The following is a 25,182-nucleotide window of genomic DNA, read 5'->3' as shown; positions in this document are numbered from 1 at the left end:
ATGTACTAGTTGCTTTCACACGCTGGGTAGACTTCCACCAGTCCAACATGCATTGCAAGTTCGTGCATCAGCTCCAGCGCACGATTTAGCAGACCGCCGGCGACGCATATGTTGAACGCTAGGAACAGTGCCAGTGTCCAATGGAATACATATGCAGCGCGAGACAAATCTGGTAAATCTGGGGGTAGGATCTGGATCCCCCATCGACAAAAGACGGCACGCCGCATCATCATGAGTGAGCTGCCTATGAAATGATTCGCGCCGGTGAGCGTGCAGATCAGCGAGAGGATCTGGGCAGGTGTTATGATGGAAGAATCTCTGGTGAAGCCTTTCAAGTTGTGCATGACGAGTCTGCAGAAAGGATCCAGCGCTGATATCCAAACGACATTGATGAGCGTCTGCTGCAGGAGGAACCGGACGCCGTCCATTTCTCCAACGAATACAAACCACTGGGCGAACCGGCTTTCTGGCATCCGATCAGGTTCATCAAGATCTGTACCCGGGCCATCTGGTCTTTCCGAAGCGATCGGTGATCTTCTCCTTCTCGTCGAGGCTGCCGAGCGTGTGCCCGACAGGTGCGACTTTGCGGAGGCAAAACTCGATTTCCCAGTAGAGGTCGATTTCTCAATCGATGGCAGCACCCTTTGGGCAGCCGCACGCCATTTTGCAGAGGACGCTGCCGGTTCTTTGACAGATGACTGCAAATCCCGCGCAGACGAGTCAACCCTGATGCCAGCCGAACCCGCTTCTTCGAGAGACGGCAGCGCATTCTTTCCTGGCGCCCGTGTTCTTTCCGAAGAAAGGACTGATTTCTTACCGGGTGACCGCGAGCCCCGACAGGATGGGTCAACCCAGATGCCCGCTGGCGAAGGAGCTTTGGATCTCGAGGAGGTCGGCTTGGCAGATGGAGCGGGCAGCTGTTGCCAGCCTGAACTCGTCAGGCCTTCTCCAGCTTCAGAGAAGGCGGTGCCATGGTTTTCTTTGCTCGATCTCGACAGTCTAGTCATTGACCCCGCGTCATTGTTATTATGGACTCTAGGACATGTCAGAAGCTCCTGCCATGTGCCCTGCCATAACGCTGTCGCCATCTCGGCAAGTCCTCGATCATTCCTTGTTCTGATCTGGGGGTTCCGCATGACAGAGACCTTCCGGTCCAAAGCAGCCAATGTCGAGCAATACATGCCATGATCACAGGGTGCCCATCCGTTATCCTTGGGCTGCTGCCAGTGACCGTGTGGAGTCAAATCATCCTTGAAGAGAGGGAATCGTGCCTCCAACATGTCGACAATGCCTGCTGCATCTTCGGCCGTCATGTCCATCGGGTGGTCAGGGAACGTGACATTGTATGCAATGGCAATACTATCGGCTTGGAGATTCGTGGTGAGGTGATACCAAAGAACGAAGCGTGTATCGCACGGCTCCCATTCCAGGTCGGCATAGTTTAGGTTGTCGGTATTGTAGGGCACATAAAAGTGCTGGCTGATCCGGTCCGGAGAGAGTTTCGGTTTCAACTTGCCACGGCTGTGGTTGTTGCTAGTGCTCTCACTGATGGGAGGAGAAGACTCCATGAAAGTGGAGGATGACTTGTCAAGTGGAGGACGACTTGTCACGGGTGGTGTGAGGTGCGAGGTGCGAGGTGCGAACTGATGCAAAGGTCAGGATAGTAACAAGGTGTGGGAGTGGGAGGTGTTGTTGTTGATGTTGATGTTGTGGTTGGAGCAGCCCAGAATACCCGTGTTTTTGGGTGTTGGAGAAAGGAGTTGAAGTCGACCCTGAAATTGAGATTGGGTCGACATTCCAAGCGTCGGGTTTTGGTCTTGTTGACATGTTCATCCCATCAGCCCATCAGACAGCCAGGGCAGCATTCCAATGACTAACGCCTGAGCCAGCGGACAATCAAGCCCGAGCCTTACTAGTAGCTCTCAGAGCGCCAACTTGAATATTGCCGCCTTGACCCCTTGAATGCAGCTCTCCCACTGCATGGCCACTGATTCAGGACACATTACGCATTACGCAGTACGGATTAGGTGCCTTACTGTACTCGTACACTCTGTCGAGGGATTAGGTGCCTTGCTGTACTCGTACACTCTGTCGAGGTGATCGATCCCCTTCCAGTTGTTCCTCGCATCAGGCCTTGCAGTGGTTGGTTTGGCAAGACGATACAATACCATACCATACCATACAATATAAACCCAAATCCATCAAGTATAAGTAAAAGTAAGCAGTAAGCAGTAGTGCCTCAGCAGACTGACTGCAAAGGCCCACTATAAATGAAAATGAAAAATGAGGATGAAAACGAGGATGATAGACGGAGCCTTGTGAATTACTGTACGACTACGACTACGACTACTACGGCCAAGGTAGGTAGCTAGCAACCTCTACAACAACATCCAGGGCCCAAGCCGGCTGCAGGGACTAGGATTGGTAGCACGAGGATTAGTAGCTCTAGTTGGTAATTGATGACATGATTTCATGGGTCGAGATACAGGAGACAAAGGTGAATCCTCCGTATTATCAAAGCCACTGCACAATCGAGTCTTGACCCGAAGCCCAAGCCCAGGCCCAAGGCCCAGCCAGATCTGCCTCCTTTATCCAGCCGCTTTCTCTCCTTGTCACTCATCCAGACTCAGGACCAGATATCTGTCTCATCTGGCCTTAGGCCCAGCCACTCCAGCAAATTCATACACGGGAACCTGCTTCAGCCTCCTTGCCTGTTTCGAATCCCACGAGTGTAGGCTCAACTCCTGGGCCTGCCACGTTCTTCTCCTCGTGATATTTCTTCGTACCCAGAGTAGACACGTCGTAGCCATGCTCCACCAGATAAAGTCTAAACCTCTCATCTTCGTCGGTAATGGTGTCTTGACCGATGTATGGAAGACAGAAAAAAGCGACCAGTCCACTAAAGATGCACAAGGAACTGGAGACATAGAATGGATATTGTCCTTGCTTGATCACGTCGTCGCCACCGGCTTTGATGATCTCTGGGAAGACATAGTTGCCAACAAATGCGCCAATCTTTCCACAAGCTGCCGCAATGCCGTAGTACATGCCTCGAACAGACGTGGCAGATGTCTTGGACGCCACGAGACCAATGTTGTCCCCGGGACCGATTTCGCCCAAGGCCAGGAAAATACCATAGATGACGACGAAGCCGCCGACCTGAGAAGGTTGGTCCAGGTGCTTGTAGATAGCGGTCATGATGAAGCCAATGATCCCTTGTAGCGTGACACCGAGGATCAGGCAATATTTAGGACCGATCCAGTCCGATAGGAACGCGCCTATCACGGCGCCAGGAACATAAAACAGGTTGATGACAGTGTTCCAGCCGAAGGTCTTCCACAAGGGGGCGTCCGATGGGAGGAGGAAAGCCAGCCAGGATGAGGAGTAGATGCCGAAAGAATAGGTGGAAAAGTCGTAGATGAACCAGATCAATGACACGATAATGAGCCTCCACCAGTAGAACTTCAGGATCATCCAGTATGGATAATGGTTCATCTTATTTCGGTGATACTCCTCTGGTTCTTGCAGCTTGATCCGGAGGTACAGCAACGAAAGCGGCGGGATGACGCCCAATCCCAAGGCCACACGCCAAGCGGCCCTCATGTGATGTTCGGTGAAGATCAACATCAGAATCATTGGGACAATGGCAGCGACCACAAATCCGACGTCAATGGATAGGTTGGTGAAGCAAATGAACCAGCGGTTACGGTGGCCACGCTTGAGTTCTCCGGTGGATTCGGCGCACGCCACAGACCCTGCCGGATACTCACCCCCAATTCCGATACCCAGGATGAACCGATACGCAGTTAACGCAGCGAAGAGACCTTGGACGCTGCCGCCGGCCCCGTAGGAACCTGCACCGAGGGCGGCAAAGACGATGAGAATAATGGTTGAAATGAGGAGCGAATGGCGCCGGGACCAATGATCGGACAGATATCCAAATACCAGCTGTCCAAGAACAGTCCCGGCGAAAGCGATAGAAGACACATTGCTTTGGGCGCTTGACTTGGTGTATTCGTCCTTGTAGATTAATTTAAGCATGGTGTTGACTGATCCGATGACCTGGAGAGAGGACATTAGCCCAAGGTAATGATACAATAAACGGGGAGATGAGTCGACATACGCCATTCAGATATCCATCGGAGAACAATCCTGCACCACAGGCGATGGTGGGCCAGCTCCTTTCCCATCGTGTCTTAGGGACTGCATCAAGAGGAACCTCGTGAACAGACATATGCCGGTTGTCTGGGGTGTAGCCCTCGCCCTCTTGGATTGTCTTTTCGCCGTCCATAGTTTGGACAATTCACCCACGTGATTTTGAACCGAACACAGTCTTCTGCCAGCGCAAGATTCAGGGAGGGAAGAGGTCAGATATAAGTTCCCTCAAGACGGGGGGCCTTGGGAGACGCCGACTGGAGAAAGACTGGTGGAAAGACCGAGAGGCTGGGCTAGATTACTTAGAGCAAGCCCAAGCAGACGAGGACGCATACGCTGTACAAGCAGTGTCTGGAGTGGACCTCAGATGGGGATGAGGAGCATAATAAGGAAGAAAAGGAAAGGCTAGGAGTCTTCGCATGGGCTTCTCGTTGGTGCTGGTTGGTCTTTATCGCCCGCCTTGTTGGTGGAGGAGGAGGAGGGCCCATCTGCGTCTTCGGAGGTGGCATCGACAATGGGAGCTCAAGCCATCCGAATCGGCAAAGGAACACATGACGCCGCCTTTGCCGACTACCGACTAGGTGAGATGGCCGATTGTCTTATTGATTGCAACCCAAGGTGTTCATGTTGTTTTTTTATTGGCCAAGAGTCCTTGTCGACCCGGTCGGACTGGCCGCCGCTAAAAGCAAGGACGCTGCTCGATTGTTCGAGCTGTCCGGTGTCAGCTAGTAGGAACAACACACTAAAGAACGTGGAGGATACTTACTTCAGGAGAATGGCCGGCCGCATGGGTTGTACTCAGTACTGTACAGAGGATGCCATCTTCCATCTTCCATCTTCCATCTTCCATCTCCCATCTTCGTCGCCTACTGTCCAAGAGAGTGCGGACGGATACGGAGTACAGTGCGCAGGCAGCGCAGTCTCTACCCCTCCTCTCTGTTGTCACTCACACGTCACGCCTGGGGCCGGCATTCCTTCTAATTTCAGCCTCTAGGTATGCTTGAAATCTTTCTTTACGTTTGGTTTGTCGAGGACACAACCACTAGTACACTATGCACTTAGTACATACTACATAGGTACTAGTGGAGTGAAGAAAAAAGCTTGGTACTGGCCTTGTCTGGTTTCAACTGCTGCACAATGACGTTGACGGCTGCTGCTGCCGATGTCACCCTTTGATAACCACGACGACCTAGTACCGACAGAGGACGGAGTGCAGACACAGCTAAGACTACCTAGGTAAGTCTACTAACATTGTATTCACTGTATCCGTACTCCGTACACCTATGGAAGATGGCGAACCCATGCATTGAAACAGTAACACAACACAGGCAGGTATCTAGGAGGTATGTAGGTATGTACCCGTCCCTACCTAGTCCGTCCTCCTTATCTGCTATTTTCTGCCCTGCACACTTCGGTTGAGGCTACCGTGATCGTGATCGCGTCTTCCCCATTCAACGTTCCAGGATCCACGGTCCGTGTTGCTCTTGGATATACGAAGTACTAACCGCGCCAGACCAGACAGGGCTCGAATGCAGACATGCTCACAGCTTGGCCTTCACAGACTTGCCCGCGTCCTCTTGCTTCGCCCTCTCCTTCAAAACCCGCCTCAGAATCTTGCCTGCCGCACTCTTGGGAATCTCGTCGATGAACCGCACTCCTCCTCGTAGCCTCTTGTGGTTGGCCATCTTCCCTGCCACCCAGCTCACAATCTCTGCCGCATCCTTTTCACTGGCTTTTCCCGGAGCAGCCACCACATAGGCTCGCGGCACCTCGGTATGTTGCTGTTCATCATACACCCCGATCACTGCCACATCGTTGATCCCAGGGTGATCCATCAGCTTGCCCTCGAGCTCGGCGGGAGCCACTTGGAACCCTTTGAACTTGATCAGCTCCTTGACTCGATCGGTGATATAAAAGTTGTGGTGTTTGTCTTGGAATCCCACATCGCCCGTCTTGAAATACCCATCTGGCGTCAGGGCCTCTTTGGTGGCTACTTCGTTCTTCCAATAGCCCTTGAACACATTGGGACCGGACAGATACAGTTCACCCGTCTCACCGGGTCCGACTTCATCGCCGTCTGGAGAGATGTATTTGGCAGTCATGCTGGGGAACATTTTGCCGACACTGCCCACTGAAGAGTACCACTCGTCCCATGGCTTGGCTTGTGGTCAGTCATGTCCAATCTCGGTGGCCGGCCATGTACTTACCTGAGTATGCGTCATGGGGCTTGTCTCGCTGAGTCCGTATGCTTGGTTGATTTTGATGTTCAATCGTTTGTACACCGCGTCCACCAGCTCTCGAGTTAAAGGCGCCGCTCCACTCGTGATCATCCGGACGGTGCTGAGGTCGTACTGGTCTACCACTTTATCTCGAGCCAATCGCACAATCACTGGCGGCGCCACGTAAATGAACGTGATCTTGTGCTCCTGGATGGCTTTGAGAAAGATTTCCAGGTTGAAGGCCGGCATGACCACCAGCTCAATGCCCCGGTGTAAGGGCTGATGGACGAGGCCGGTCAGCCCATAAATATGGAAAAAAGGCAATACTCCTAGAATCTTGTCCTTTCCGCTGGAGTACCACTTCCCGACCGCTCCGTGGATCATGAGGACATCGGCAATGACGTTGCGGTGGGTGAGCATCACCCCTTTCGGTAGGCCGGTTGTCCCTGAGCTGTACACCAGGAAAGCGAGGTCGTTGTCAGGGTCCAATTTCCGTCGTAGGTAACGGCTCGAGCCACTTGTCTTGCGAATGTCGGTCCAGTGTTTGATTCTGTGGGCCGGGTCTCGTCCGGTACCTAACAATATCACACGGTCTTCTGGAATGTTAGACCGCTTTGCTGCTTTCAAGGCGGTCGCTAGGAAGTCAATCGTGGTGACAATGGCCTTGGATCCAGAATTGGTCAATTGGAACGCCAGTTCGTCTACCGAATACCCTGGGTTGGCGGGAGACACGACACCTCCGGCATAAAACACGCCGTAGACGACGGCCGCGAAGTCGACATCGTTCGGGGCATAGATGTTGAGCACATCGCCCTTTTGCCAGTCCCACAGATTTCGAAGACCACTGCCGAATGCCGTCGCAGCTTCCTTGACGTCGGCCCACGTGTACTGACGGGAAAAGTCCACGGAGCGATATATCACTAGCACCACACATGAGCCAGTCGCCACCAAACAGTTTCAATTGATAGACAACCACCTACCTTGAGAGTCGGCAAACTCTCGAGGCTGCTCAAACATCAGGCCCCAGAGGTCGACATTTGGGATGTGGATGTCGGGATAGGGTGATTTGGTAGGCATGATGGAATTCCGATTCCGATTCCGTTTCACCTCACGTCGACTCCGCTGGGCATCCCCGGGGACTATAAGACAAGACGAGACACGCTGGATGGAGAAGGGAACTGGGAACTGTTCGATGGAAGGCTGTAGGAGGACGAGACAGGCCAGGTTCATATGCACGTACAAGCGGGATGGTGCTCGACCTAGGTCGCTGCGGACCACGGAATATGTGCACCCATGGTTCCGGGGAGAGCTGGGGAATTGGGAATTGCCTAGGCACAAGAGGTGATGCCAGCCAAAGGCGGATGAAGCCCCGCATAAATCCGGGGCCCTTAGTCGTAGTAGGCCGACATTTCGGCGATGGCCTGCGTCTGGGCGTCGGAAGTATCCTCCGTAGCATCTGCATCTGCTCCGGATGTGCTCCTCCGTATTAAGTTCATGGGGTACTTGTAGCGGGGAGAGAAGGCCTGGCAAACACTAGTCCTAATCAGGCCGACGCCAAGAGGTTGTTGGACTTGTAACGCGCTAGTCTTAAACAGGACTAGAGTGCTGTACCTACAGAAGTACATTAGTACCTTAGGCTAGTGTAATATGTATGGTCAAGGGTGTGTAGGCCACAGTGATAAACCGCCCCAGAGACTGTGTGTCGTTCAGCTTGGCCAAAGGACTTAGGCTAATAAGGGGACTTCCTCCGGGAGGCCACCAGGCTACTGTACGAGTAGTTGATCACAACATGCCGAGGTTACTGTAAGCGGCGATGGTGGTGCTCGGTGCTATAAATTGTCGAACGCCCCTTCCGCAGTCTAACATGTCCATCCTTTCATCAACTACGACAGGCATCAACAGCAAGACCCAAAAAACCAGCCTTCCTTCAGTTGAGCTCTTTTCCTGTTGACCATTGCTTCCAAGGGCCAGCGTCATGGCTTCTCTCCCGCCATCGCTTGACCACCTTCCACCTGAAATCACCCATCAGATCCTGGCCCGTCTCGAAGACGCTGACCTGCGTGCTCTTGGACTGGCCAGCAAGTGTTGGTGCTCTTTGGCCAGGCCTCACTGGGGCTGGACCATCCAGATTCGACTTTCCACTCCTCAACAGCTTTGTGAGGACCTGGCCACATGGAGCCACAGGGTTGCAGTCATTGGACCAGAGCGTGTGTCCCAGCTCATTATCAGTGGTGGGACCAGGAATCCGCTTGCTGATGATAGGAAGAATGTCGCTCTGGAGGCCTTGTCGGAATTTGTTCACAAGCTCCTGTGGTTGAGTCAACTAAAGGTTGATTGCGAGGATTGGTTTGGGGACAGTGTGCTTCCTCGGTGCTTGTGGAAAGCACTCGAGAACCTCCCTCCCCAGTGCAAGCTCGACTACAGAAGGTTCAGCCCCCAGAGGGTTAGGAGTACCTCTCGAATCAGCCGCGAGGACTATGCGTTCTTAACTTCACCCAATCTGCATGCTGTCGAAGCCCGTTACTGTCATTTTACAGGGACAGAGCACGGGGAAATGGAACTTAATTACGCCGCCGAGGCGCTGCTAGACATGACCAGGTTCAACCGCAACATCAAGAGCGTCAGCATGTATCCATTGGGTATTTTCCAGGAGATCGATCAAGTGCGAGGGCTCCTGCAGTCCTGGCCACCCTGGCCAGGCTTCATCTTTCCCGAAGGAATATCACCGCCCGTGCCAGCTCAACGCGGAGCGCCCACATCGCTTCACTGTAGGGGCGATGCAGAGAACTTTTGCGTGTACAGCCAGCTGATCGACTTCTCTCAGCTACAAAAGCTCAACCTTACCTCTGGTCCTGCCGACTGGCTTATCTGCCACGCGCTCAAGCTGGGCCCAGAAGAACGTCCGGGTCGGGAAAGAGCCCCCACTTGCACGTGTACACGAAACTTGAGGCCATACTTGAACTTCTCCTCGCTGAAGGAGCTGGTCCTGGAGATCACTGTTACAAATCATGGGGCCCGGCGCGATCTGTTAACTTCATCAGAGCCATACGAAGCCTTCCTTCGCCATATCCCGCCACTGGCGAAACTTTCCATTCATGGCTTTTCGACTCTGAGCTTATTCAACACGATTGTGTCCCATCACGGCGGTTCACTTCGGCAGCTCAGCATAGTACCCGAAGAATGGCAGGCGAACGTGATCCTGTCACTCCCTGAGGTTGTACAGTTTCAAAGCATGCCCTTCCTGACGCATCTCACCATCCCTGTTCGTCGCTCTAAAGGTTCGGCCGCCGAAGTCGCCATCTATCACGCTCTCGGTCAGCTGCCCAAGGTGCAAGAGATGAGTTTGTTCCTTTGCTATCCGCTGGTCGATCTAATCCCTTACGACCCTGCAAGGGGGGAATGGGACGAGGCCCCCAACGATCCTTCGTTTGACGAATTTGAGCAGCAGTTCTGGTACCCGGAGCATGACACGGCACGCATGGGACATTTCAAGGACCTCTTAATCAGCGGGGCCCTCGACGAGAAGTTGGCCACCAGCATCTTCAATCGTATTTCCTCGGCCAAAACAGCAAGATCGTTCCCACTTGAGCGATTGAAACTCTTTTCGATGGGCGGCGGTGATGAGTGGGATCAGAACAGCGTTGACGATATGAGTTTAGACTATGTTTTCCAAGTGGTTTCGAAGTGGTGGAACATCGAACGGGGGAGGCGCGATGATCAGCGCGACGTGCTATTCACCCGCCTAATCCGTGAGGATGAATTCTTTCGACGATTCCGTCCACGAGAACCGCAGGTCCAACTCGATTATACGACGAAAAAGGAAGTCCTCGGCCCTTCCACCGAGAAACTCTTCTCCCACGTCTGGCCTGACTGGCAAACGCGAAACGAAGATTGGAGGCATGCGTGGCATAGTTTTCCGTTGGACGATGGAGGGAGCCTGGAAGACCCTCAAGCAGGTTGAGTTTGTTCGGCGTCTATTACTCTGTGTGGACTGGGTTGACCAGTACATCGTATCTAGTACCAGCTGATGATGCTCATGTTTCAGAAGGGTTCAAGAGATCTGAATTTGATCTGATCAATCGTGATGAGAGACAGAACTTCGGAGACCTTGTTATTGCACACGGCCCAAATTTTTCCGTCTGTACCAAGGACTGAATTCACAACGCTAATCCCCCGTGTGCGGCGCCCATTTCCAGTCGGGACCAAGTCAGACTTTGATCTCGACACTGCCAAACACTCAGGAGCGAGACGTGCGTGACGAGGGCGTCGACGGCCCTATGGGCGAAGCTGACCTACAGTGTCCTCTGTACGCCGCCATCCTCGTCCATGTCCCAGCTCCAGCTCCAGCTCTGGCAGCTCGAGTGACCGGCAGGGTAGGCCTCGAGGTTAGACGGCAGCGAGCGTAAGGTAAGAACCATCAAATCCAGAATCTAAGTGTCGTGGTTCGTAGTTTCACCAGCCTCGGGACCCCTCGACGCCTCCTTTACTCTATTCGTATATGCTTCATACAGCATATGGGGTCGGATATGGTTGGTTCTCACCAGTCGCCAATTCCCGTGGCCCCTAAGCCCCACTGGCCTCCTTAGCCTCCTAAGCCCCTAAGCCCCACAGATTCTAAAGCCATCCCCCCCACCTCCACCTCCACCTCACCTCCCCCTTCATGATAAAGCACTCACGCATCGGTACGGAGTACGGAGTACTCTGTACGGATACAGATACTGGCATACAGTTGGCTGGATACTGACGCTACCGTTGGTTAGGTATGCAGAGAAAAATGCCGTCGGTGTTGTGGTCCCCGGCTGTATATGATAGTTAGGCGGACCACTAGCTACTACGTAGCTACTAGCTATTTGTGCTCGTACCTAATACCGAACCCGCTTGACCTAATCACGAACAGGTCCACATTGCGCCAGAAGATCGCTCTGTAAAAAGAGGTCCACGTTCACCAGAGGATCGCTCTGTAAAAAAGACTTGATGCTTTTCGTCTATCCTGTATTGCATTATAACCTGACCTGACCTGGGCGCAGTGCCTGAAACGAAACAGCTGACCCTAGATAAAATCGATCTCGTCTTTGGCTCAAGTGGTATTGTGGAGGAACGCATGACCCAAGTCAATGCCGAGCTTAGGCTCGACTAAGACGGTCTTCAACGCGGCAACGATGAATCCTTCGCCGACGTCTGACGTCTCCGAGATGGCCAAGTAAGGGAGGCAACAGCGGTCGTGTTAGGAGTAGGAGTAGGAGTATTTGTTGAATATTGAGACCTACCATTTGCTTGGAGATGTGGAAAGTCTCACATTCTGTTACAAGTTCCGGTGAGTGCGCATGGTAGTACGTATTTGGGTATTTGGTCATCACCAGGCTGCCATGAGGCCAAATCAAAGGCTGCGATGGACTCAGAGGAGACGTTCAACCAAGTTGGGCAGTAGGTGCAACGAATGCTTTAATGCTTTCCAGAAGGAATAGATGCTACCCGTTCTCCTGATGCCGCAATATAATGGAAAGGAAAGGATATCAGACTAAAATGATTGGTAGCCCTCTTCCTCTTCCGTTCCCTTGGTCTCTAAATCTCCCCTGCTCTGCACAGAAATGGCAAAAACTTTTTCCACAAACCCCATATCAGGATTTTGATATGAGGGTTGTGGGAAGTGAAACCCGGGTTCGCAGGGTTTTTCCGTTAGCGGTGGTTGGTGTCAACCCGGGTTCGCAGGGTTCAAATCAATATGTTGGCGGCTTTTTGTTTGTTGTCAACCCGGGTTCGCAGGGTTCAAATCAATACAGTGGCTGCTTTTTTGGTCGTTGCTAACCCGGGTTCGTAGGGTTAGTGGGCGACAGTGATAACAGAACCGATCGGAATCGCCCAGTACTGACTCGGCCAACGGGGCCATATCTGGGGGTCCTTGCGTTATTGGGAGGGAAATCTGTGACTTTGATTCATATACCTGGTTTAATTTCTGGCCTGCAGTGAATTGTATTTCTCCCGGTACCGGCTGGGCGGGTGCCGCGACTTAGCGATTCACTATTGTTAGCCAAGTCTGGCATAGAGGAGCCTCGTGGAGAGAAGTACGAAACGAAGTGGCAGGCTAAGTACAAGACAACGACGACAGCAAATGACTCTATAATGGATCTTTCGTCGATATATCTTCATTTCCTGGTCTGTATCAAGCTAACCACCGTCCGAAGCGTGGCCGCAAGACGCCAAATACCTCTCACCAGGTCTGCGTCTCCGACGGATGTAAATGTCAGCCGTGGGTGGATGATGGCTATACAGAATAGTAAGTAGTTAGGGGACTGTGTATAGAATAAAGATAAGGTGGTGTGCCCCCTATACACAGAATAGCCGCCTAATTGGAGCGCTGTGGCTGAAATAGGGGTTGGCCGAAAAACGCCAGGTGTGGCTGGTGGTGGCTGGTGTTCGGTGCAGCTGACATAATACGTACGGTAAACCGGAACAAATGACTGCAGGGCCGGTTTAGCAGGTACCGAGGCAGAGTCACACATGCCCAGGCACGAGACACCTAAAAGGCGGCTTGGATGTTCCTTGGGTCTGGCCCTCCCCCAGTCTCACTCTTCCCTCTTCCCCAAATTCCTCGGTCAGATCACGGGCTTGTGTCCGGCCGCTGGCTAGAATTGCGATAAATACTCCGTGCAAAGCTATCATTTGCGTCTCTCGCCACGCAAACCCATCCTATCTCATTTCCCTTCCATCGCCCCTTCCGTGTTACCTCTCTCCTCCGGTCTGATTTCGTCAGCGGGTCTGAATTCCCCCGTGCTGCAGCCATGGTCGCAGATTCCCTAGTCTACCACCCTGCGGTGGCCCATTACCTCCGATATGTCGCGACAACAGGCAAGCGACCATTTCCTGCTCCCTAGTCCGGCTTGACAAGCGCTGACCCGTTGCCCTCATCTAGTCGGCCGTGATAAGATCCTGCGTACCATTCAGTACTTCAGCCGATTTTATGCCTGGTATCTTTATCGAACCAACAACCCGACGAGTACCATCCTGCCATGGGTGACCCTCAAGAATCAATTCGGCTTGACACGGAAGATCCTACGCGTGGGCAAGTTCGTCGAACATCTGCGTGCCGCCTCGGAGATCTATGATGCTGCGGTCAAATCAGGCAATGGGGACAAGATCACGCAGTACCTTCAAACCCTCCGCCAAATTGGCTATGCGGGCTACCTGTTCCTCGATACGTTGACCGTCTTGGACGCAATCGGGGTCAAGAAGCACCCCAAAGCCAAGAGCATTCAAACCAGTGCCTATCGCTTCTGGTTGACCGGCTTGGTGGCCAGCGCGCTCGCTGGATTCTACAACACCTACAAGTTGAGACAACGAGCAAAGACTGTGGATGAGAAGGATGCAGAAGCAAAGGTAGAAAAGGTCAAGATTGCAAGGTATGTTTTGAAATGCCCAGGGACGAACGGTCACGGTACTGACTGCCACGGACTAGACAACAACATGCCGTGAATATCCAATTGGTCTCTGACCTCTGTGATCTGACTGTGCCCAGCACAATTCTAGGATATGCCAGCTTCGACGACGGCATCGTTGGCTTGGCTGGCACAGTCAGCAGCTTGCTTGGTGTGTATGGTACGTGGCAGAAGACTGCTTGAGCGCGATCATGATGGATCGGACACGTTTCTATATACTCCATCACCTTGCAGACTCCGATCAAGTTGGCATATCGCATTTCCCGGGACCCAGATGGCTAGCGCATGGCTACTTGGGCCATGACACACTAAATCCTGTCGGTCCAGGCATGGCTGTGTTGTTTAACGACGCTGTTTGAAAAGGGGCAACCATCTCTGTTGGAACTGGCACGTACTCTGTACTGTGAATATATATATCTGTCCAAGTTCGGCAATGGCAGGCGAGTGGTTGGACTGCTTTATTTACTACTGGTCTTTTAACGACGTCCATTGTTTTATTGAGACCCATCCCAATGACATTGTCCCCATGAGTTCACCAGCTGCAGCTAGCTATTCCTGTTGCCCTCTTGTGCATTGCCCTTCCCCTTCTAGCCTAGGGGTTCCTGCCTCAGTCAGAAGAGAACTCTGCTACGTCGAGGCGGGCGTGCATGCGTAGGGTGGTGGTGGTGGTGGTGGTGGTGGTGGTGGTGGTGGTGGCAGGCAGAGTTGACGGCGTGGCGGGGTGAAGGCAGGCGACGAACAGGGCGTTTGTCATAGGACGAAGCAGACGCTCCTCCGCGCCCTGCACCGCACGGGTTTGCCTCCACCACGTTTGCGGCCTTCCGTCCCCGCGGCCTGCCATTCTTCTTTCATCCTTCATCTGCACTCTCCGTTCCAGACCACGAGAATATACGACCGGTACTGTGATCGTTTTCGCATGCTCCGCATTGATCTCCAATTATCAGAGCATTTCATATCCACGGCCTGTTGTGTGCGCCAATCAGCGACGCTCGGAAAGAGTCGGACAGTGTTTCGACACCAAACCACCTCGTCCTCCTCCGAACTTTCCCGTCTGTTTGTCGGGTGTTGCACTTCACATCGGGTTGGCCCCAGCGCCGGGAAGATACAATATCAAGAACATATCTCCCCGATGGCTTCAGATTACTCTGCCCGTCTTCAATCTACCCACCAAATCCGTCCTCTCTCGCCCTCTCCAGCCACTGGCAAAGCACGTTCCGACCTCGCCAAAGTGCAACTGCGATCTTTCACTTCCAGAATGGTTTCTCAATCGGTCAACAAGACCGCTCTCCACCCTGGTGGTGTTGAGTACGTTGACGCCATCTTCTCGACGATTCGTCCAGCTAACCGTGCTCGTCTAGGCCCTCCCGCGAACACACGGAGCTGGAGGAAGAACTTCACTCAACCGCCCATATTGACTACGACCGTGTGGCCATTGTAGCCAACCCTTCTGTATCCGCTCTCTACGAGGATGCTCTCGTCTACGAGACCGGTACCGCCATCACCTCTTCGGGGGCCCTGACCGCCTACTCAGGCTCCAAGACTGGCCGGTCGCCGCTCGACAAGCGTGTTGTCAAAGAGGAAAGCTCAGAGAAGGACATATGGTGGGGACCTGTGAACAAGCCCATGACACCAGAGGTCAGTCAGTCTTCTATGCTCCCTGTCTCTCCCTCTCTGCATTCAATGCTTCCATGTCTTCCTGCTGTGTCACCCACCTCTCCTCTTTTTCAGAGCAAATAAGCACAAGCACATGCCCTGGCCGTCCCGTCCGCTCACTTCAGACCGGAGCTCGCCCTCCGCTGCGGGGGCAAGGAGTGGTTTGGGAGTCCCTGTGCCCGGGCAATGGGAGAAGCATGTCGATTAAGCTGGTGTTGCCCCGCGTTCTGCCCCCTACACAGCCATGACGCCAGTGGTTTGCCGTCTGCTGCCGCGGTTAAGAAGTTTTTCTTGGCTGCGGGTGCAAAATGGGGCTTAGTGGCCCGCACTGGCACTTGATCAAGTCCGGCAACTGACCCGAAGACTCTCCGTCGGCCCCACCATGTTGTTAGACAGCGCCATTGACTCGTCACTCGTGCACCCGTTCGGAAGATTCAGGAAGTCAAATGCTAACATGGTCTGATCGTCTATGAACAGGTCTGGAAGATCAATCGCGAACGAGCCGTCGACTATCTCAACACCCGGAACCGCATCTATGTGATCGATGGGTACGCCGGCTGGGATGAACGGTACCGCATCAGCGTCCGAGTTGTCTGCGCCCGTGCCTACCATGCCCTCTTCATGCGGAACATGCTTATCCGACCCACTCGAGAAGAGCTGAAGAACTTCCATCCTGACTATGTCATCTACAATGCCGGCTCGTTCCCGGCCAACAGGTACACGGCCGGCATGACCAGCGCTACTAGCGTTGCCATCAACTTTGCCGACAAAGAGATGGTCATCTTGGGTACGGAATATGCGGGCGAGATGAAGAAGGGTGTCTTCACCGTCCTCTTTTACGAGATGCCGGTCAAACACAACGTGCTGACGCTCCATTCGTCGGCCAACGAGGGTGAGGACGGCGATGTGACGGTCTTCTTTGGCTTGTCGGGCACCGGCAAGACCACTCTTTCAGCCGATCCCAAGCGCAAGCTGATCGGTGATGATGAACACTGCTGGTCCGACAAGGGTATCTTCAACATCGAGGGAGGCTGCTATGCCAAGTGTATTGGCCTGTCTGCTGAAAAGGAGCCCGACATCTTCAATGCCATCCGATTCGGCTCGGTCCTCGAAAACGTCGTCTTCCACCCTGAGACCCGCGAGGTCGACTATGATGACGCCACTTTGACGGAGAACACCCGCTGCGCATATCCGATTGAATACATCAGCAACGCGAAGATCCCCTGCTTGAGCAACAACCACCCCAGCAACATTATCCTGCTCACCTGTGACGCCCGTGGTGTTCTGCCACCCATCTCCAAGTTGAACACGGCTCAGACTATGTTCCATTTCATCTCGGGATACACCTCCAAGATGGCCGGTACGGAAGACGGCGTCACAGAACCCCAAGCCACCTTCTCTTCCTGCTTCGCTCAGCCGTTCTTGGCGTTGCACCCCAACCGGTACGCCAAGATGCTTGCGGACAAGATCTCGCAACACAACTCGAATGCCTGGCTGCTCAACACCGGCTGGGTTGGTGCCGGAGCGACCACGGGCGGCAAGCGTTGCCCACTGAAATACACCCGTGCCATCTTGGATGCCATCCACTCTGGGGAACTGGCCAAGGCCGAGTACGAGAACTACGAAGTGTTCAACCTGAGCGTGCCCAAGAGTTGCCCTGGTGTCCCCTCTGAGCTTCTGAACCCCAAGAAGAGCTGGACCGGATCGGCCGACTTTTCCGAGGAAGTGACCAAGTTGGGCAAGCTGTTCAACGAAAACTTCAAGAAATACTCGGATGAAGCCACCGAGGACGTGATCAAGGCCGGTCCAGTGGTGTAGACACCAGAAGGCAGATCTGCTCTCGGAGGTTTTGTTTTTGGTCCGGATCCTCCGGGCATGCTGTACAGAAATGCGTTGAAAATTGAGAGTGCATAGTTCATGGCGTTGGGACAATAGCGTTCGGTTGGTTGACGACAGCAGCAACACGAACGCGAGACGCGAGAGGCATCACGAATGCAACGAACGGACAATCCGATGATGGCTGTCTCTCCATGTCTAGCTCGCCCAGAATGGGGGCCGACAATGTTGAGAGTGTAAAGGCCTCAGTATATGCCTGCTAAATATTGTGCTACGACCACTAGGAGATGGCTATCCATAGCTGATTCATGTCATATAAGCCGAGAGATTTGTGGAAATCTGAAAGTACTCTTCCTGCAATCTGACTTGATCTCTTTCTTCTCTCTCTCCTCTCTCCGTGCATTTGAGCCATTTCTATGCATGCTCCGTAGCCAACAGGAGTCTGGGGTCAGGTTTACACCTCAGCCTTGTGATGCTGGGAAGGGAGACACAGACTCGGAGAGCTCAGGCAGGTCAAGGATTGCACTCAGCGGTAGGAGATGTCGTGCATAGTGTTTCTTTCGTACAACAGGTCAAGGGTCCTAAGGACTCGGGGTGGCGGGGTCGACGGGCGCAGGCGCAGGGCGGGGAGTTAAAGGGCGATGAGGTTGAGGCCCTGAGGCTCCTGAGGCCTCGGAGGGAGGACGGAGGACAGTGTGATAGAGTTCAGGTCAGTTGAGCTGACTTCCTACATTAGCAGTACTTGTATTGTATGTGTAGGTGGCGAGGCACGAAGGTTGTATAGTCAGGCTCATAGCGCCAGAAGTAGCAGCTGTAGCAAACCAATTCATTGGGGGTGGCTCGGACATTTTCCGGGGGCACGAGTCTCCCTCAAGCCTCTGCAGAGTGTGCACGGATCCAACAGCAATTCTGTCTTGTGCCATCCCACAAAAACCCTGATCCGATGTACGCAGTACGTACGTACCTAATATACTAATCCGCACTCTGTAGTAATACTCCTTACTCCGTACATACTGTCCCATTTGGCATTGTGCCTTGCGTATCGAATCGAATCCCACCATCCACCATCCACCATCCACCCTCGCGTCTCCATCTTGCCAGCACCGACCACTGACCAACCGAGCCCACCAACCTGGTCGAAGCCTGAGCCTGAGGAGCCTGAGAGCCTGAGGCTTAGCCCTCGCAGCCACTTTGATTCATTCTTCGACACATCGACCTTTCAACTTCCATCCGCTCATCCAGCTCAGCACCATCGCCTCCGCGGCCTTCCCGCCTCCCACCTCCCACAATTCAGCCTCGTCTTCGCTGAAGCAGCACGTCGATATTATGGCCGATCCGGATCCGTAGTCAGCACCGTCTCACACATCTTCTCTTTCCATCCCACCTCCCCGGCGGTCCTTCATCGAACTTTTCCCGGACCTCTCCAACGAGCCCTTCCGCACTCAACCGCAAACACCCTGTCCGTTCCTTTACCGGATTGTCCGATTGCTTTTCTTGCCCTGTCGACCTGCGCGACTCCCGGCACCGCTCAGTTTCGTTCTCTGCTCCCACTCTTCCGTACCGGGTGCACGCTCAATTTGCGATTGCGGGCTCCGGTCAGAATCTCGCTGTCCAGCGGTCGCACCCGAACCCGAGTCCATCGCTTTCGCACCTTGTCCTTGCTTCGACGTCCGATTCCGCTGATACGAATCTATGTAAAAGAAGGGGTCCCACAGACATTCGACCCTCAACATGCTCATAAACGGAGAGAAATTTGCCTGCGAGGCCTGTGTGCGGGGTCATCGTGTTAGTTCTTGCCACCACCAAGGTAAGGGTCTTGATCGTCGCAAAGGTCTGCAAGATACTGTGAATACATGCTGATGCTGGCGATCGCCAGACCGTCCTCTGGTCCACGTCAACAAGAAAGGTCGGCCAGTGTCACAATGCCAGCACTGTCGAGGGCTGCGCAAGGCTCGCTCACAGCACGTAAAATGTGAATGTCACGACAAGGGTCACTCTAAGGACGACTGTCCACATGTGAAAACCGAAGGCAAGTCGGGTGAGTCAATCTCCACCTTTCCGAGCCCGACGCATAATGACAGTCTCCCCAGAGCCGCATACCTGCTGTTGCCAGCATGGCCAGCGGTGCAATTGCGCGTTGAAGAAAGACCTCGAGCCTGTCCCCGAAGATATTCCCCCACTCATCCAGCCGAAAGAACATCACAAACAACGGCCGAACATGAATTCGCACGAGGCCAAGGCCACCATCATCACAAACGGCCATCATAAGCCTGTTCACAAATTCAACGATGCGCATAATCAACTGGGGACTCCCTACAAAATCCCTTCCCGATCGCATTCCCTCCACGGCCAGCGCGATGTGGCTCATCGGTCCACCGACAGTCTACCGCTTACCAAATCTTCCAGACCCTTCCATGAGTCGCCGTTGCACAATTCGATGACCGACGCTCTGGACATTATACATCGGCGGGTCAAGTCTGAACACAACTCTCCCGCCCTTGGGCCATCGAGCATGGGTGTGGACCCGGCGATCCAGGATCTTGCAATCCCGAGTTTCGACCCCAATGCCTATTCATATTCTCCCTTCGGCACCGACACGCCTCCGACGCAAACAAATAGCCTGCAAAACAGCCAGAATCCCAGTTTGCAGGATCTGTCACTGCCCGAACGCTTTCCCGAGAGTTGGTTCATGACATATGAACAGGCACACGATTACGAACCTCCGCCGGGATCCCGATATACTGATTTGTCGGCGGTCGATTGGTCGACGTTCAACCTAGATACAAATCCGAATCCCTACACGAGTAGTCAGAGCAACTCTCCCTACATGGCCCAACAAGCCCCCTATTTGACCGGTCAAGTCAACAATGCGGGCATCACATCTTCAAGCGGGGAGGTTTCCGAGGTCGACGACCCATCGCCACCCTCTCAGCTACCCACCGGCAACAGGCCGTTGAATATCGAACGACCTAATGGGTTGGACGGCTATAGCGATTTTAACAGCATCGGGGGCGACGACGTTTCCGATCGGCATCGACTGAGCTCTGCATCATCTTATTATGGAACCCCTCAAGCCAACATGCTGGCCAACGACAACCGAGGATCTCTCGACATTGACGACTATATCAAACAGGCTGAAGCGGAGACGAAACGGATGCAGATGCAACAGCAACTGGCCCACCTGCAAATGAATCCACAAGATGCACAATCGTCGCGAATGTCGAGCGTCAGTCGAGGAATTACGCCGAGTATTTCGACCCCGGGGAGCACAGCAAACGCGGAACACCCATACACGATAAGAGAAGCGCAAAGGTACGCTCACATGGACGGAAACAGTACTCATGTGGCGGAGAGGAAACCTGCCATGGCACCGGTTAGCATTGCGGATGATCCTGCATGGTCCCTGGCCCCAGATATGTCCAATCCCGAGCTATCTTTGCACGATGAACAGGAAGACGAGGACTGGGTTCGGTGATACATGATGCACAAGATGCTCGAGGTATATACGGAGTATACACAGAAATACCCATATCCCCAGGTCGAACAAAGGCGGTGAATGACCCAGGTTGTCTTTGATGAGTTACGATGTCGCGAATTATGTATGCACTTACAGATACCACGGGGCTTTTTGGGCTTTTGGGCTTTGGGGGGTTTTTTTTTGGGGCCCTTTGGAAATAAACAGACGTACTCGTACTAGTTTTGGATTAACCTCTAGTACTGGCGAAGAAAACTTGCAATGGCAATGCGGCTAGTTATATACGTAGCTATAGGTGTCTAGGTGTCTAGGTGGAAAGGGCCAAGGCCGAAGTCAGCCTCGCCTCGCCTCGCCTCGACTCGACTCGACTCATACTGCATTGTGCCAGCTCAGTAGTAGCAGCAGCAGAAGCAGTAGAAGCAGTAGAGCAGTCTCAGCCTCGGCAAAATGAATTGAATTGAATTGATTGAATTGAATTGTGTGGGTTGCAGTGGCACACACAGGCACAATCACAGGCACCTACCACCTACCAACCTACCTACCTATAGGGCAGGTTTTCTTTTTACTGTTTTCTTTCGACTGTACGAGGTACGGGGTACGGGGTACTAGCCGGACACTGAGGATACCGGATACCGGACGGATACTAGATATCAGATACTTGGGCGACTAGCGACTAAACCGGTATGTATGTATTGTTGAATGCTTGCATGCTTGAATGCTTGAATGCTTGGGTCATTCGGAATGTTTATATTTGCGTCTACGTCTACGTTGTCCGTACGTACAGCATTCATGGCATGCTTTCCTTTCCTTTCTTTTCCTTTGGTGTTGGTGTTGGGTTACGTCGGTACGAAAAATAGGACATGCTATATGCCATATGCCATATGCCATATATTTATACTATACTATACTACGTATACTGTACTATACTGTACTATGGAACGTATGATCCGATCACCTAACATGTTAGTTACCTAGGTACCTACCATGTTACATACGTACCTACTACTAGATAGGTAGTTAGGGTCCTATAGGATAGGAACTAGGCCGTGTTCAAACCTGATGTTAATATATATACATGTACATACATATACAGCATATACAACATTCCTCTTGTCTATCTCAATTCACCGTTTCAACACCTCGGCAACCCAGCGCATCTCGACAGCACTCACGCCGCGCGCGTACGCCTTGGTGCCGGTATATACGAATTCATTGTAGACGATGCCTTCGAACTTTTGGCGAGGGAGGCCGTCACCACCAACACCACCACCACCACCACCCCTACCTCCTGCTCTTGCACCACCTCCACCACCACCACTTCCCCTCGAAGACGATCCAGATCCAGATCCAGATCCAGATCCAGGCACCGAAAACAATACGCTGCTCGGGTGGATCGCCACGGCCTGGTTGGTCAGGATGGTGCGGTAGCTGCCGTCGGGGCTGAGGCGTGCGACGTTGGCGTGGAAGCCGGTCAGAATGCATTTCAGCACTCGGGACGGCAGGGTCGTCGGGTCGTGAGTTGTGTTGGTGTTGGTGGCCTCTGTGTCTTTGTCCGTCTCGGTCTCGGTCTCTTTCCCTTTCCCTTCCCCTTCCACTTTCCCTCTCCTACTTTCAGCTGTTCCCTTCCCTTTCCCTTTCGACCTCGCCTTCTCTCTCTGCCCCATCAATGCCGTCAACTGCTTCCGCACGTCCATGGCGCTGTTCATGGCGCGGTGTGAAATGAATCGCTCCTCACACCAGCGCCGCCGGTCGGTCTGCTCGGCGGCATACGCCTGCATCGTGGCCAGCAAGGTCAAATGATCTCCCTCGCGACGGAACAGGGCGCGACGGTTGCGTTCGGCGCGGCCTTCGCGCGTCTCTTCTCCGTCTCCGTCTCCGTCAAATTCATCCTCGTCATCACCATTACCGTCGTGCTTCTTCGTCCCCGCTTTCAATGGATCGGAATTTGGTTGCCGCTGCCGCTGCCGCATCTGGCTGTGGTGGATGTTGAGAAAGACATTCTCCACGCTCAGCGCCGACACAATGTCGATGATCTCGTCCACACAGTCGAACTCGGGCTCGGCGCTGGCCAGCAGGACTCGCGCCAGACTCGCGGGTAGAGGCAACCCGCCCATGTCGCGGCCCAGAGGGGAGATGCGCCCTGTCGCCGTGTCCAGCACGGCCAGCTGGATCAGATGGATCATCGCCCTCTCCAGCGCCCGGCGAGGCGGCGCCGTCAAAAACGGGAATTGGTGCAGGTTGTCGATGCCGTGCGCCTTCAGTGTCAGCACCAACTGGCTCAAGTCGCACCGCAGGATCTCCGGCTCCGTGTCCTGCGACAGTTGGTAGAAGTCGGATTCCGTGTACAGCCTGTACGCCGTGCCAGGGCCATCTCGACCGGCCCGGCCGGCGCGCTGGTTCGCGGAGCTGCGTGAGATGGGCACCGTGAGCAGAGTGTCCAGGTTCAACGACGGGCGGAACAGCCGCTGTTTCGCCTTGCCCGTGTCGATCACGTGGCGGATCCCCGGCACCGTGATGCTGGTCTCGGCAATGTTCGTGGCCAGGATGATCTTGCGCGTGAACTTGGGCGTTGCCTGGAACACACGCTGCTGCAGATTCGATGGCAGTGCCGCGTAGAGCGGCAGGACCAAAAGCCTGGGCAGTTGTTTGGCCAGTTTGACGTCTTTCTGGACACTGGCGGCCCAGCTGGTCAGCAGACTCAGGAGAGATTCGACCGTTTCTTGGCCGGTCAGAAAGACGAGAATGTCTCCTGGCAACGGCGAGTGCGAGTGGATGTGCACGATGCGCTGGTAGGCCGCGTCCAGGATGTCCGGCACAGGCGTCGGCGTGTAGTTGATCGTCACAGCGTGTTGGCGGCCTTTGATAAAGAGCGAGGTTGCTCTGGAGTTTGGAGTTGTCGCTGGCGGTATCAGAGAAGTAGTGGTGGTGGCCTTATTCGATAGATCCTTGTGGGTGCCGGGTTTCGACTGGGTCGAGTGAGGCTTGGAGTTTCCATCGTCTCCGTCAGAGAATCCCGACCATTCTTGTTCTTGTTCTTGTTCTGGGGCTGGTGCTGCTTCGGCTGCGTTATTCTGAGTTTGGTCAGGACCAGCGTGTGCAGTCTGGTGTTGGAGGTTGAAGAAATCCCGGATCCTGTCCATGTCGGCGGTGGCGCTCATGACGACGACCTTGATCGGCACACCCGCTCTCCCATCGTGCGGCGTGCCGCGCAGATCCTGCATGCGCCTCAGGAAGCCGAGGACGAGATCGACGTTGACGCCGCGCTCGTGCACCTCGTCGACCACGACGGCCGAGTACTGCTTCAGCCAGGGGTCGCGCAGCATCTCCTGCAACAGCATGCCCTCGGTCAAGAACTTGACCCGCGTGGACGGGCTGGTGCTGTTCTCGAACCGCACCGAATAGCCCACCAGCGACGCGGGACTGGCGCTGCCCAGCGGCGTGCCCATTTCTTCCGCCACCCGCCGAGCCAGCGAGATGGCCGCCACTCGCCGCGGCTGCGTGATGGCGATGCAGCCGCCAACCGCCACGCCCACGCCGACCTCGCCGTCAACCTTCAGCTGCAGCTGCCTCTTCTGGCACCACGGCTCGTGCACGAGAAACTGCGGAATCTGCGTCGACTTGCCGGACCCGGTCTCGCCCACTAGCAGTAGCACGTCGTGGTCTCGTAGCTTCTGTCGAATGTGCTCCGCGTGGCTGTAGATCGGCAGCTGCTGCCTGACTGCCTGTAGTTGGCGCGCTCGCTCCTTCAGGCTGGCGCGGCCGTGGGGCTTGTGCTGTGGTGTCGACGTCGCTGTCGCTGTCATGGTGGATGGTGTCTCGAGATTATCGTCGTCCCCATCGTCCCCGTCTTGGCCTCTACCTGTGAAGCTCACCACCCTGCCCGACCCGCCGTGCCCGTTCTGCGCACTCCGGGATCGGTGGTGGTGCAGAGTATCCTGCATGGATTTAGACTGGTTAGGCTTGGGCGGTGCGTGGAACGCTTCGGTGGCCGACCTCTTCTTCCCCTTCGGCGCCATCGTGGCCCGGGACTTAGACTGTCCGTTGGGATTGGTGCTGGGCCCCAATCCTTTCGACATCATGTGCCCTCGGATGGCATGCGCTACGTCGGGTAATCTATTGCATTCCTGTAGGGACGGTGATGGCAATGGCAATGGCGCGAATCAAGCGTAGAGGAAAGGGTTAAGGCTGCTTGTTGTATGGCGAGATCGAGTTGGGGTTGGGCGAGCGTGGTCACAAAATACAAAATCTCTTCGCGGGAGCCTTGCGCCACGCGATAATGTGACTCTTGGCAAGGCTGGCATCAGACTGGCAAGCCTCACTCGACAACTCGACACTCGACAACTCGACACTCGACAACTCGACACTCGACAACTCGACACTCGACAACTCGACACTCGACAACTCGACACTC

At 54.1% G+C, this 25,182-nt stretch overlaps 8 protein-coding genes across 8 annotated transcripts; 4 read left to right on the top strand and 4 right to left on the bottom strand.

Annotated features, from left to right (window-relative positions):
* Window positions 1-5: 5 nt before the first annotated feature.
* Window positions 6-1,568, bottom strand: A1O3_02450 (uncharacterized protein; the record flags this gene model as incomplete). Its single annotated transcript, XM_007732590.1, has 1 exon — window positions 6-1,568. The coding sequence occupies one exon, from the start codon at window positions 1,566-1,568 to the stop codon at window positions 6-8; it is 1,563 nt and encodes a 520-aa protein (XP_007730780.1).
* Window positions 1,569-2,679: 1,111 nt separating this feature from the next.
* Window positions 2,680-4,291, bottom strand: A1O3_02449 (uncharacterized protein; the record flags this gene model as incomplete). Its single annotated transcript, XM_007732589.1, has 2 exons — window positions 2,680-4,062; window positions 4,124-4,291. The coding sequence occupies 2 exons, from the start codon at window positions 4,289-4,291 to the stop codon at window positions 2,680-2,682; spliced, it is 1,551 nt and encodes a 516-aa protein (XP_007730779.1).
* Window positions 4,292-5,696: 1,405 nt separating this feature from the next.
* Window positions 5,697-7,451, bottom strand: A1O3_02448 (uncharacterized protein; the record flags this gene model as incomplete). The annotated part of the gene is made up of 3 exons (XM_007732588.1): window positions 5,697-6,311; window positions 6,363-7,294; window positions 7,355-7,451. The coding sequence occupies 3 exons, from the start codon at window positions 7,449-7,451 to the stop codon at window positions 5,697-5,699; spliced, it is 1,644 nt and encodes a 547-aa protein (XP_007730778.1).
* Window positions 7,452-8,349: 898 nt separating this feature from the next.
* Window positions 8,350-10,335, top strand: A1O3_02447 (uncharacterized protein; the record flags this gene model as incomplete). Its single annotated transcript, XM_007732587.1, has 1 exon — window positions 8,350-10,335. One exon carries the CDS (start codon window positions 8,350-8,352, stop codon window positions 10,333-10,335), a length of 1,986 nt encoding a protein of 661 aa, XP_007730777.1.
* A 2,870-nt stretch (window positions 10,336-13,205) lies between these two features.
* A1O3_02446 (uncharacterized protein) lies at window positions 13,206-13,990 on the top strand (the record flags this gene model as incomplete). The annotated part of the gene is made up of 3 exons (XM_007732586.1): window positions 13,206-13,245; window positions 13,285-13,771; window positions 13,828-13,990. The coding sequence occupies 3 exons, from the start codon at window positions 13,206-13,208 to the stop codon at window positions 13,988-13,990; spliced, it is 690 nt and encodes a 229-aa protein (XP_007730776.1).
* A 1,072-nt stretch (window positions 13,991-15,062) lies between these two features.
* A1O3_02445 (phosphoenolpyruvate carboxykinase [ATP]) lies at window positions 15,063-17,278 on the top strand (the record flags this gene model as incomplete). Its single annotated transcript, XM_007732585.1, has 3 exons — window positions 15,063-15,112; window positions 15,166-15,442; window positions 15,938-17,278. 3 exons carry the CDS (start codon window positions 15,063-15,065, stop codon window positions 17,276-17,278), a joined length of 1,668 nt encoding a protein of 555 aa, XP_007730775.1.
* Window positions 17,279-19,370: 2,092 nt separating this feature from the next.
* A1O3_02444 (uncharacterized protein) lies at window positions 19,371-20,771 on the top strand (the record flags this gene model as incomplete). Its single annotated transcript, XM_007732584.1, has 1 exon — window positions 19,371-20,771. The coding sequence occupies one exon, from the start codon at window positions 19,371-19,373 to the stop codon at window positions 20,769-20,771; it is 1,401 nt and encodes a 466-aa protein (XP_007730774.1).
* Window positions 20,772-21,895: 1,124 nt separating this feature from the next.
* On the bottom strand, window positions 21,896-24,787 carry A1O3_02443 (uncharacterized protein; the record flags this gene model as incomplete). Its single annotated transcript, XM_007732583.1, has 1 exon — window positions 21,896-24,787. One exon carries the CDS (start codon window positions 24,785-24,787, stop codon window positions 21,896-21,898), a length of 2,892 nt encoding a protein of 963 aa, XP_007730773.1.
* Window positions 24,788-25,182: the final 395 nt, after the last annotated feature.

The sequence above is a fragment of the Capronia epimyces genome (assembly GCF_000585565.1).
Source record: "Capronia epimyces CBS 606.96 chromosome Unknown aczIQ-supercont1.2, whole genome shotgun sequence".
Taxonomy (NCBI): Eukaryota; Fungi; Ascomycota; class Eurotiomycetes; order Chaetothyriales; family Herpotrichiellaceae; genus Capronia; species Capronia epimyces.
This window is presented reverse-complemented; position numbering and strand designations above follow the sequence as displayed.